The sequence below is a fragment of the Canis lupus genome, chromosome 10 (assembly GCF_048164855.1).
Source record: "Canis lupus baileyi chromosome 10, mCanLup2.hap1, whole genome shotgun sequence".
Taxonomy (NCBI): Eukaryota; Metazoa; Chordata; class Mammalia; order Carnivora; family Canidae; genus Canis; species Canis lupus.
The window spans coordinates 18,419,456-18,432,777 of record NC_132847.1 but is presented as its reverse complement, the minus strand read 5'-3'; the positions used below and the strand labels follow the sequence as shown (position 1 = coordinate 18,432,777).

At 34.2% G+C, this 13,322-nt stretch overlaps 1 protein-coding gene and 1 long non-coding RNA gene across 4 annotated transcripts in view; one reads left to right on the top strand and one right to left on the bottom strand.

The window, feature by feature from the left end:
• Window positions 1-13,322, bottom strand: part of SLC12A2 (solute carrier family 12 member 2) — a 112,828-nt gene that overhangs the window by 4,162 nt on the left and 95,344 nt on the right. The window contains exons 19-26 of one of the 2 annotated variants that reach the window (XM_072840873.1): window positions 13,234-13,313; window positions 10,176-10,301; window positions 7,304-7,351; window positions 5,751-5,873; window positions 4,252-4,363; window positions 1,958-2,044; window positions 498-633; window positions 161-228 (exon numbers count right to left, since the gene is read on the bottom strand). In XM_072840873.1, the coding sequence (XP_072696974.1) occupies window positions 161-228; window positions 498-633; window positions 1,958-2,044; window positions 4,252-4,363; window positions 5,751-5,873; window positions 7,304-7,351; window positions 10,176-10,301; window positions 13,234-13,313 (780 nt within the window). The remainder of the gene's footprint in view (window positions 1-160; window positions 229-497; window positions 634-1,957; window positions 2,045-4,251; window positions 4,364-5,750; window positions 5,874-7,303; window positions 7,352-10,175; window positions 10,302-13,233; window positions 13,314-13,322) is intronic. The other variant, XM_072840874.1, reaches the window with a different exon arrangement.
• Window positions 3,673-13,322, top strand: part of LOC140641286 (uncharacterized) — an 86,629-nt gene continuing 76,979 nt past the window's right edge. Inside the window, exon 1 of one of the 2 annotated variants that reach the window (XR_012037840.1) lies at window positions 3,673-3,792. This is a non-coding gene — a long non-coding RNA (uncharacterized lncRNA). The remainder of the gene's footprint in view (window positions 3,793-13,322) is intronic. The other variant, XR_012037839.1, reaches the window with a different exon arrangement.

Below are 13,322 nucleotides of genomic sequence, written 5' to 3'. Positions count from 1 at the left end.
CTTAAAGCAAAGTGTACTAACAAAAGTTTATTTTTTCTTCCTTATAACTGCTAAGTCATTACTAGGATTTATATGGGTATGTACTTCGTATGGAAATTGATCCTAATTGCATTGTCATAAAAAAAAGGCATAAGAAAATTTTAGTATAGACAGTACTTACATGACAATGATATTAGCTGTACTTGAATGTTCCTTTAATAATTCATTTAACCTGATCTGTCGATAGGTCTGAAATGAAACAGGACAAAGTCATTCCTGGACCAACTGAAAAGTGGAATCTAGTGTAGTTCATAGAACTATAAGTAAACAAAAAGAAACCAACATAATTTTGGCGTAATAAAAATATTTATTCTTTAATTCACATACAGATCCAATTTAGAGGAAACTGAATTTTGGTTCCTCCCATAACAAGTGACAGTTTTTGATACTTAGGTCTTATTTTTTAAAACATCAGTGGAAGGTTAAGGACCAGAAAGAAAGCAGAAGAGATAGAATACCTTGGTCTTATAAAGTTCAAGCTCATTGTCTGTTATTCGCCATGGTTCATCTTCTTTCATTTTATCTGCAATATCTTGTTCTTTGTCATCTTCATGAAGTCTGTATGGCTCAATCATTTCATCAAAAGCTACAATACTTAAAAAACAAAACAAAACCAGAAAGAATACTGACAACCTCAGTTTGAATTCCTTTACACTAAGATCTTGAATGCTAACTTAGAACTTGAGAAGTTAGAGTTTTCCATCTATTATGCTCACCTCCATACCCTAATTTATAACCACCACTTTGGCAACTTATTTAGAAAACAGCAATCACTAGTTTCTCAAACTGCTAAGAAATTTAGAACTGTATTCACAATAACAGAATTGCAATTTTAATTGCTAACGCTGATGTCTCTGTATTTACCCCCTGCTCCAATGTCCAGCCCGCTCAATGTACATATATTTTCATCATCACAGTAGCTAAAATGATCCTTTGAGCAATACATCAAATTGTGTTGCTCCTTTGCTCAAAGTATTCAAAAGCCTTCCTGGTTCAAGTAGCAGTGAATAAAAAGAGGAGGAGGAGAAGGAGGAGGAGGAAGAGGAGGAGGAGGAGGAGGAGGAGGAGGAGGAGAAGAAAAGGTACTAGAATATTATGAAGAGAGGAGCAGGCAGATCTAGAAGATACAAGAAGATGCAGAACTAATCTCCAGATCCAAAATGACTTAATATGATAAAAGACAGAAAAAGAACAGCAGCAACATTCTAATCCTCTATGAATGTGAAAAATATTTTCCAGTATCAAGTCTCATACAAAGCTCCTGGTGTATATTATTTTATAAAATGAAACAAATCCTTCCCTGATAATAATAACCTTACAAAGTATGCTTTATTATCTATTTAAAATAAATTCTTTATACCAGCTTCATTATTTATTCAACATTTATTTGAAAATAATTAAAGTCATGCCTGGTAGTATAAATATGTTACTCATATAACATCCTCTGTGTATCATTTTCAGGTAGACTATTCCATGAGTATACATTTCTTTGACTCTTGAGAATTCTGAGTGCAACTATTTATTATAGACAAATTCTTAATTTCCCTGTTTTAGTAATAAAGCAAAACAGTAAAAAGACATACATAACATGGAGTGGGATTGTGTGGTGGTAACGAATACAGGCATGAACAGTGGAAATTCAAAGAACCAGGTGGAATTTCTGTGGCATTAGCCTTTTCAGAAATCACTTGCAAAACAGTAATTGAATGAAACTGAAAATGGAAAGCCCTTTAGACTTACTTTGCTATCTGCTATAGGCATGCCAACTATCAGTGCCAGATTAAAAAAAAGTTGACTTCACATGTAACTAACAAGCAGGCAATTAGTTGAAATTGAATGATCTGTTACTGGAATATCTGAGTAGGTCATCCATAAAAGGATCAGAAATCTATAAAGAGTAATTTATCTAACAACTTACTTTTCCTTCTTTGGTTTAGTGTTAATATCTCCTAAGACCATGATATCGGAGAAGTCTATCCGGAACTTACTAAGCAAAGTAGCCATCCTAAAACAAAATTGAATAGCATTGAGATACATGAAAGCTGTAGATAAATATTTTTATTCTATTTCAGGCTGAATCAGTTTACCTGAAAAGCATGATTTATAGGAAAATTCTATCAGGTGCTAAACAAAGTCCATGTGAATTAATTTACATTGTACATTCAACTAAGTAGACATCTCAATTCCCTGAGTAAGAGACTCCTGTTATATTCTTTTACTTTCCTTGAATCTCTCCTTAGTCTCTTTCTTCTAATCTTTCCCTTAATCTCTTCCAATAACGAACGGGTAGAACAAGACATTAATAATAAAAATTGATGTTAACTAGTTTTTAAATTTAATTTATGTCACGAGAAGTATGAGATATAAACCTTCAGTTACAGAATAAACAAGTCATGAGGATGAAAGGTACAGCACAGGGAAGATTGTCAAGGGTATTTTAATAATGGTGTATGGTGACAGATGGCAGCAACACCTGTGGTGAGCACAGCATAACGTACGGAGATACTGAATCACTATGTTGTATATCTGAAACTAATGTAACTCTGTATGTCAACTCTCCTTCACTAAAAACTTTTTTAGATAAATTATATTGGTTAGTATATGGGTTTCAGCAAGAACTAGTTAATATTTTAATTATTTTTGGATTATTCTTCCATCCATGAAGAATGCCTATCTCAATGTCCAAACAGGACTTTTTAGGGCCAAACTAAAGCTGTAACAGATGGCAAATAAAGTTTACAGAATTTGTGAGGCAGGGACTGGGACAGACATGAAAAAGGAGCCTCAGTAAGCCTTTATTTTTCTGTAAAGAAATACCTTTCTGGAGGCGTAGTTGGCAATGAAGCCTTGGTGGCAACAATAGTGAAGTCGAAACATACATATAGGAAAAGCAGTTAGCAAAACAGGATTCTATTTTTAATAAATTGAGTTTTCTAAATTAAGATATGAGAAAAGAGACAAGCTATAGTTTTAACTTTTATTACTTTTATTTTTTTATTTTTAAAGATTTTATTTATTTTTTCATGCGAGACACACAGAAAGAGGGGCAGAGACACAGGCAGAGGGAGAAGCAGGCTCCCCCGATGTGGGACTCGATCCCGGGTCTCCAGGATCACGCCTCAGGCTGAAGGCGCTAAACCGCTAAGCCACCAGGGCTGCCCCAGGTTTAACTTTTAAATTATTTCTTGCATACTTCACTATTTGCGATGAATCAACACCTAGTTGAATTCCAGTGTAAATCTGCCATGTGCCTGCTATGTGTCATAGGGCCCACAAAACTCAAATCTAAGACATGAAAATCAACATAAAACAAACCGCAGAACACAGTGAATGGTACCAAATATATTTTACTCAGGAAGGAAGGGTAACAACAAATGGGGAGACAAGGGTTAAAAAAAAGAAAAAAATCAGGGAAGGTGTTATGACAGTGATGCTGGACAGAGAAGGGAGCCAAGTGAAGAGCTATTTGTAGTAGAGATGAGGGTAGAGTAGGAAGTATTTCAGACTTTCAAACAAGTCTGAAATCACATGCATGTTTAGGACAGGTGCAGAATTGTAAAATGAAGTTAAGTACAAGTCATAGTTGGTATGGGTATGTAACAAAGCCCTTTATAAATGGTAGAGGGAGCACAGACTTTTTATGATATGTAACAGAGAAGAAATTAAAAGTATTTTGGAAAAGGGATCCTATGATCAGAGATCTAGTTTCCAAACATGAACTCAGGAGCAGCGTGTACAACATATGCTGAAAAGGTAAGAGATAAGACACAGGGTACTTAGTAAAGTGCTGAAGCCAGAACTAGAATGGTGACAGTATAGAGGAAATAAGACAATGGGTGACAAAGACATCCTGTGTTTCTGTTGTCTTCAAATCTACAAAATGTATCTCATATATGAATATGTAATTTGGGGGCACATCCCCTCTTCTTTTAAAAAAGGTGTTTAACATTTTGATGCTGTAAGTTTTAAATAATGACTTTCTAAAATGTCAAAATTTCAAAAAATAACAGGTATCTACAACTTAAATATGAAAACTAAATTAAAGAACATTTTTTTTTTTAAGTAGAAAATTCAGCTTCAGTATGGAACAGGGCAACATAATTGACATCTTCTGGATTATCTCTTTTTCTATCATATATATAATGTTATACACTATAATAATGAAACATATATTTTAATAAGATAAATGTTCTTCAATTTAAATAGACTTACGCTCTCCGGTCATGGTCTATTCGATTTATTTTCCCACCAATGAATACTCTGATCTTACAGTCTTTCCACTTTTTCTTGGTAGTCAGAAGATAAGGTATCAATAAAGTCAAACCTGAATCATAAAAATACATAAAATTATTTACTAGATGCTAATTTCTCAATTAAAAACTTTTAATTCAATTTAATCTCTAAAAACATGTCCACTACAACTCAATATTACACAAAATTTTTCTTTCCATCCTTCCTTAATAGTTCAGTCACAAAGCCATGAGGTAGGCCTGAACAAAAAGAGCAAAGCCCAAGAAAGTCAGGCTTTGCTTTGTGAAGTGGGGAACTCCTTGCAGAGTCAGGAGATCGATCTGTCACATACAGGAGGAATGAGGAAATGAGAATATTCATTGAACCTAATAGGAGCCAAGTTTCTCACTGAAATGAGAAATACAAGAAGGCAGAACCTGGACTGAGCCAAACAGTGAACTGGAAGTGGTTTTCAGTCTATACCTACATGTATAAACATGTACCTATATGTTTTTGAGATCCATCCACTGAGAGAGTCTGGGAGCAGGGACACACTAATAGCAACAAGCATAGCTAATGCCATGATCATGGTTCCAAAATACTATTCTCCACTAAAAGCAGTCCAGGCTCCTTGGGTAGACAGTGACTCCATGGCTAGGGCAAGCAAAGTACAAATGAACACACCAGTCAGCCTCCAGAGGATCTTGCTGGCCAAATATGGGAACAATATGAACATCTAAACAAATAATGAGAATGACAAATGGTCTCCCAATGAATACAATGGGAATTGATGAGTCTGCAAGGATAGAAATAATAAGACACTTCCTTACAATAAAATGCCAAGTAATAAATGAGGAAGAAATAACAGGACTGGAAAAATCACCATTTGACAACTACAAACACACCACACTAACAGTAACAAAAGGCAGAAATACCAACAGATGCTAAAGATGGTGGTAAAAGTTGCAGTAATGATGGTATATTTACATAATCCCCAAGTACCTTCCCATCCCCTACTACGTGTAACTATACGAGAGGAAACAGTAATTTTTCATTCTAAAAATCTAGTAAAAACCATCTTTCTCAATGGTCAAAGCTAACTTTACCAGTGGTGAGGCAAATCAACATCATGTGCCACCTGATGAGATTTAGACAGAAGAATAAGGCAACACTTCTGCGAGATTTCTACCAAAATTACATAATTTGAACTACTTCAAATCTGGTGACGTTCTAAAAATGGTAATAGTAAAAGAAAAAGGGTCATGAGTTCAAGGAAGAACTGGGAAAATTCCAAAGTGAAGGACACTGAAGAGATAACAATTAAGGCTGACACCTGATTCTACAATCAATCCTATTGCTCTGCAGAATGTTGGCAGAACTGGCAAGAGGGTCTATGGGTGAAGCATACATGCCATTTCTCAGTACTTTTCCCACAACTTCAGTATCTGTAAAATTGTTAAAAAGTGCATTTACAACCTTACCTCCATCATCAAAAAGCCACCAGACATCAATAGTATTCTTTCCTTGTTTTTTCTGAAACTGTGTACTAGCTTCAAGAAGCTTTTGGTCAGCTACATTTAAGGGGACAGCAGGGCCTTTAGATTCTAAAGGATTAAGCAGAAAAATCAGATGTAAGGGAGATAAAATATTCAAGTCCTTTTTGCTGAATTCCTATAGTTTCCTAACCTTTGTGTATCTAAATATTTATAATGTAGACAGTTGTGTATGGAGTCCATCATAAGTGTTCAGGTGTTTAAAATTTAAATGTATTTTTAAAAATGGTTATAGATAAATAAATCTTTACAAGAGCTAAACTCATCCAAATTATCTTGCTTAATTTCTAATATTTTGAAGCATTCTGAGTGAAAGAATCATAAATACCCATGGTCATAACTGACTGCTAGATTTTAATTTTTGAGAAGCCATTTTAGGCTAACTGGACAAATTAAGTTTATGCCTCCTCCATAAATATATTTCTTTGTAATCTTATTCCTCAATAATTTAAAGATTAAAAAAAATCTTAAACATAATGTTACCAGTAATATATAAGACAGAAGGAAGTGGAAGACAAATGAATACAATCTAACAATTATCACAGTGAAACCTCCAAGTCTAAAGAAGAACACCCTCATCTTGACCTAACTTGTCCCCTTGGTATGTGATGCCCAAAGCTAAAGCCATATAACCACACATCTTTCTTTGAAGCACAGAAAGATGGTAGGAACTCCTTAGAAGGACACGACCTGCTGCAGATCTCAAGACCAAATACCAAGGGAGTTCCCATTTATATTCCCAAGAATAAAAAAAAAAAAAAAAATCAGCACTGACTCTATGAGCAAGCAAATGACTATTATGAGACTCCTACACTAAATTCTTAAAAGAAGGAATCCATAGGTGGAAATCTGATCACTTCTGCAGGAGGTGTCATTCACTTCTCATGCTGCCATGATGCACGCAAACATGACGAATGATTTTGCATGATGACATAATATGGCTGCCAAACCACACTGCTCCGTAACTCTCACCTCTATCTCCTTCTCATAAAAGTCATGCACGGGGACATGACTGTGTATCTCCCAAACGCAGCAGGGCTGTGAGAAATATTGTAATTTTTGAAATGAAAAATATATTAGTATCAAAATTAAGGGCTTGGCTGGGTACAACTGATGGTAAAGAATGCAAGTGACACTGGCAAAGAGACCTATTTCAGTGTCTCTGCTCATCATCTAAACCATGCAGTTTAAATAAAAAAAAAAAACAAAAACTAGTATTAACATTCAGGGTTTGAATATTTCGGAAATGCTATGATAATGTAAAACAATTTGTCTTTGATATACTACCTTTCTCTGGGATGATTTAACTTTTTGGGGTTAACTAAAGTTGATCTTTTTCTAATCTGCATTCAACAAATAACTGTAACATCATCTTGCCAAGGAAATAAAAACTAAGGTAAAAAAATAAAATAGCAGAGTTGGAGTTAAAGAGTTAACAATATGAAAAAGGGGATTAAAATAAAATGATGAAAAATGCCTGCCTTTTTTCAACAGTGGTTGAGTTGGAGTCTTGCCATCCTCTTCCTCATCTAGATTATGTTTAAAAAACACAAAATATAAGTTAATTGCCTTTATATTAATAAAATAATGAAAATGTAAATAGAGCACATTTATAAACAAAGCACAGTACAAAGAGACAGTCTGTGAAAAATAATCAAGACTGAAGATAGATATTTTCTACACTGAGTGTGGAGGATTTTTAAAATCAAACATAGTTTTAGACCCCCTTCAAGAGGGCCACTGATTAACATTCCACCCTTAAATTTTATTCCTGTAAAACTGATAAAAACTTTAGTAGGATTTTTAAACTTTTAAATTTTCATACTTGAAATTGGTTGAAAAGTTTCTGAATGGCTTATAGAAGAGAAATATGACATTAAAACCTGACATTGCAGATAATACATAAAGTTTAAACAGTGCCACTGCATCACTGTGCCAATGACTGAAAAGTAATTTTAGAAACATAATGGACATTTGGTATTGGTAAAAATTAATCACTTGAAATAATTGGGAATTTAATTAGAGACAGTCTTTTGGTTTATATAAAATACCAGGTTATACAGGTCTACACAAATTTATATATATACATATATATATATAAACATATATAAATACATATATATAAATAAATAAATATATATATATATAAAATATAAGCATATATATTTGTTTATGCAGGTACATATGTATGTATGCCTGTACTGGTCCACTATATTTAAATATTTGTACGTATTTTCTTGGGGTTACCAGTTTTCCTTCCTGGTTTCAGTTTTTTGATTCAGATAAACTTCTAGTAGTTGTCTGATGCACATACAACTCCCTACTTGGACAGGAAAGAGTACACTGCTCTTGAGTCAGTGGCTCCCAGGATTCCAGTATTACCTTTAACTCTTTTTTTTTTTTCTGGCTGTATGAGCTTGAACTAGTTAACTCCTTACTTTCCTCATTAGAAAAAGGGGTGAACAATAGATACCTACCTCTTAGGATCGTTATGCTTCAAGACTTAAAGCACTTAGCTCAGTGCCTAGCACAAAGTAAGTAATTCAGAGGGTGCTCTTTTTGTCTCCTTGCATTCTGTGTGCCACAATAACCAAGACAGACATACCAAACATCTATGATTATATAATAACTACACAAGAATGTTTATAATATTCTGAAGACTTTTCACATTGTATAAACTTTTCTATAGTTTCTATGCTAATTTTGAAAAAAAACTGGCTAGAGAGAAAATAAAATAAAATTAATGCTATTTTTGAATACTAATTTCTTATGCCTGTGATGGAACAAGAAACATTTCAATGATTACATTTGATTTTATAGGATTAAATATTATTGTTCCTATAAAGTAGGTATTTGATACTATCTGTCTTTAATGATAGCAAAAATATACGGGCACACTGTGTATTCTTTTCAGAGCTCAAAAAATGTCAAGGAAATCCTGACACTTAAAAAATGACTTGCACTAAGGTATTTAAAGGTATTAAAGGTGTTTACATTTTTATAATAAAAAGGTGAGTAGTTTCCCATTCTGTAAAAATAATGACTTTACAAGATTGTGACATGCAGTAATGAGGTAACGTATGGATAACACCTACTGCAACGTGGGAGGCACAGAGTAGATACTTGATGATTACTACTACTTAGCTTCCCATCATAGTTTTACCTATCAATCCCTAACAGATTCTGTAAAGAAAGGATCTGCTTTAGGAAAAAGAAAATGGCAGTAAAAATAAAAAGGACGAAATGAAAGTATGTGTACCATAAACTAAAAATAAATGCAGGAATATAAGAACAGTTACCAAATCTTTTAAAGAGTTTTGAGATGAAAAAGGAAAAAAATTATAATCAATACAGCAAAGAACTTAAAGGGGAAATAGGTATCAACTAAGGCCTCAACTACCACTACTCTAAGCATACAAGTTAAGAAAGGAAAGAAATAAAAAGCAACAGCAATGCTTCTGCATAATCTGGAAAAGATCAATTTCATAAGACAAGATTTGTCCACAGTAATCAATTTCCGAAAAAGAATGGTTAATTCTTCGATAGGAATCAAAAAAGTATGATATGGTTTGATGATTTACAGTGCAGATTTTTCTTGTTGCGTGCCAGCTGGGGCTAGGACAGATGGAGATACTGGACTGAACAGAGGTAGGAGAGTGAGGGTGGGAGAGTAAGATTTGGAAGTCATCCCTCTTTGCATCTTATAACCATGACATAGATACATGGATGAAATTATCTGGAAGCCTCATGAAATTTGGAAACCTTTGTGTGGCCTAAACCACAAGAGCCACCAGGGGTAATATGTCTGCAATTACAACCAAACAGTTTAGTAACCAAATACCAACAGCTCATTCCTTCAGAAAGACTAAAATTGCATTTGATTTTTTATTACATGATTTTACCTCAAGAACTCCAGGTGCAGTAGAGGTAAAAACTATTCTGAATATCTCAGCACATAAATAAAATCCCTGGTATTTAAATATCTTGACTTATAGAAAAATTAGGTAGATTAATTTTATCAATTTCATTATACTCTATCACGGACTCTCAAATTACCATGTTTCTTTCCAAGTTCAGATTTAACTTATGCTTCCAACTAAATTGTTCAAAGTACAAATAAAAACATACAAGAACATATGAGTATATAACTGTCATGTTTTCTGTTCTATAACCTACTTCAATACCTGAAAAACAACCAGTCATTTTGTAGCCAGCCATTTTACCTAATCAACTAGAAATGAGCAGTACAAATTTGAGAAGGGATTACTTAATAAGACATATTATATAATAAAAACCATTTCTCCCCCAAATTAAACATTACCATGAATAACATCTCGTTTGAATAAAAATTACCTTTGTGTGTAACAGATTTCTCATCCGATGGTTTCGAAGTATCTAAATCTGATTTTTTACTATACTCCATACTTAGTACCACATCCTTGACACCAGGAGATTTCTCTTGTGAGGATAATAATTCTTCTATGGACATGAAAATAACCAAAATATGATCTCAATATTGTTTTAATCATTAATGAAAGCACTACAGTATAATATTAATTAAATGACAATTCACACCGAAGTTTACTATGAAATAATAAGTTTACAATAAATGATTTCTTATGTTAACCTATGTGATCATCTGTTTTGAAAGGACTATTCACTCAAATATCTTGAGTCACAGCCAAGCATCAGATGTTTGAAGCAGGTGCTGGGGAATTCATAAGGAGTGAGATTCAAGGAACATTAAAAATGTGGCAGATCAAAGACTGATATATAAAATGTGAATGAACTCTAACCTCAAAGTCATTTACACGTAAAAATTGTAAAATGTGACTAATGTTCACATACATAATGTTCACATAAGATGACAGACAACACTGAAAAATTATACTCCTGACTATAGAGCTGAAACCAGGAGATAGGCTCATGGTAAAAGTATCAGTTCTTCATTTTTATTTTAATTTTTCTTTAAAGATTTTATTTGAGAGACAGAGAGCAAGCACAAGTAGGGGGAGGGGCAGAGGGAGAGAATCTTTTAAGCAGGCTCTCCACTGAGTATGGAGCCCAATGTGGGGTTCAATCCCAGGACTTTGAGGTCATGACCTGAGGCGAAGACAGACACTCCAACTGAGCCACCCAGGCACCCCCATTTCTTCATTTTTAAAGCACTTTTCCCATTTTCTATCTGTTGGGAAGAAGTTAGTGAAAAGTTAACTTCTACCATAAAAATACACATCACAAGGACATATGAAAATGGACCATAATCCTCATCAGTGATTTGTGTGTATGATTAAGAAAGAACAAGAGGAACTACATGACCAGAGGTACCAACACTGTGCTAAGAACTTCAAAAACTATGTCTTTACAACAACCCTTATGAAATAACTACAATTTGGGTTTTCTTTTTTAAGTTTAAGTAGTCTCTACATATAATGTGGGGCTCAAACTCATGACCCCAAGATCAAGCACTGTATACCCTTCAGACTGAGCCAGCCAGGCACCCCAGTGATCATGTTTGAAGAGATGAGGAAACAGAAGCTTGGAAGTCGGCAGATGTGCCCAGGCTACAGGACTATTGTACTAAGAGAAAAAGCTGGGATTTTTCAAAGGAGATCTGACTCCAAAGGCTGAGCTCTTAATCCTGTGCTGAACCAAATTCCTGCCTCCAAATCCTGATGATGAATAAACAAGACCTTCAAAACAATTTTCATAATGATTATAAACACACAAAAATTATTTTCTTAAAGTTCTGATCAATTCAAATCTCAGTAAATTACAGAACTATATATATAATTTACTAGTCAAACTGTGATACTTTTGAGAGTAAAAGGGAACACTACTAATTATGCAGTGTTAACAGGTACCCTAAACCTCAATCACTGGTAGCACAAGAGAACTGAAACAGTGTTTTGCAAGGCCTACTCCAGAGGAAGAAAATGCATTTTCAGCAAGCCATACTTTTGTGTTACATGGATAAAGACCTCAAAGCATTCCTTTCAAAACTGCACAATACCCTTAAAATGGTGGGAGGAGGGGGAGGATTACAACTGTTTAAATACATAAACAGATGACAAAAGTTCATGATGGGCCTCTCAGCTATTTAGGCTTAGCTATTTTTGATGATTTAGTTAATTAATTGATAAGGGTAAAATATTAGGTATGCAATTTTCTTAAGCTTATATTTGTTAAACTACTAGGAAATCATTAGAAGGTAAGGAATTTTCAACAGTTTTTATTAAGGTAGGCAGAAGTAACCAGTATACCTTAATTAGATTTTAAGCTTCATCTAAAAACATTTTTTAAAATGCTTTAAAAATCACATAGTTGGAAGAAGAGATTAGTGAGTGTCAGGGGTTAGTGACAAGGGATAAAGAGTATGGTGGGGGCATAAAGCGGTAGCACAGGGAGATCTTTGTGGAGATGGAACAATTCTGTATCTTGATCATGGTGCTAATTACATGGATCCACCACATATGTGATACATGGCACAGAACTATACACATGTTCATGCATACATGTACACACCAGTGTACGGAAAACTGGTGAGATCTGAATTAGGAAGGTAGATTGTTCCAATTTACCTGTGGTTATGACATAACCGGTGGTTATGACAAAAAATAACAGATACGCAAGATATTACCACTGGGAGAAATGGATGAAGGGTATATGGGACCTGTGATTTCTTTTGTAACTTCTTATGAATCTATAATTATTTAAAAATGGAAAGTTAAAAAAAATGATTCATAATTCATTAGGTCTTATTTCAAGACAGAATAAATGATATCACCAAGTTTAGTTTTTCATTATTAGTGTAATTCTGTGTGAAAAAGTAGGACTTTCACGAACATGAAAATGTCTGATGATTTAGCAGTCATTAACATTTTATCCTCTATTTTATTTATCATCTGTTTTTACAAATTTGGCCAATCTAAAACCATAACTAATGCTTCTTTCTCTTAAATTTATAATTTATTTTTTTAATTTTTAAATTTTTAAAAAGATTTTATTTATTTATTCATGAGAGACAGAGAGAGAGAGAGAGAGGCAGAGACCCAGGCAGAGGGAGAAACAGGATCCACACAGGGAGCTCAACGCAGGACTTGATCCCAGGACTCCAGGATCACACCCTGGGCCGAAGGCAGGCCCTAAACCACTGAGCCACCCAGGGATCCCCCTAAACTTAGGATTTAGATTGAATTTTATTCTCTTTATTAACAATCACCAGCCATCGTCCAGGCTGGTACAAACTAGTGGAGCCAAACAGATCTGATCTTCACATGCTATACAGTAAGTACATGACCTAGAACAGATGGTGAATGTTAAAGTTGAAGAATTTGTGAGAATGACATACAATTTTCTAACAAAGTCACTTCTATTTTTAAAGTAAAAAACTTATTCAATCAAGATTTACCTTGTCCTTGAAGATGAGATATATCCAGACCCTCTTTTAAGCGGATAACCACTACTCCATATTGTATGTCAAAGGCGTCACTATAAGAG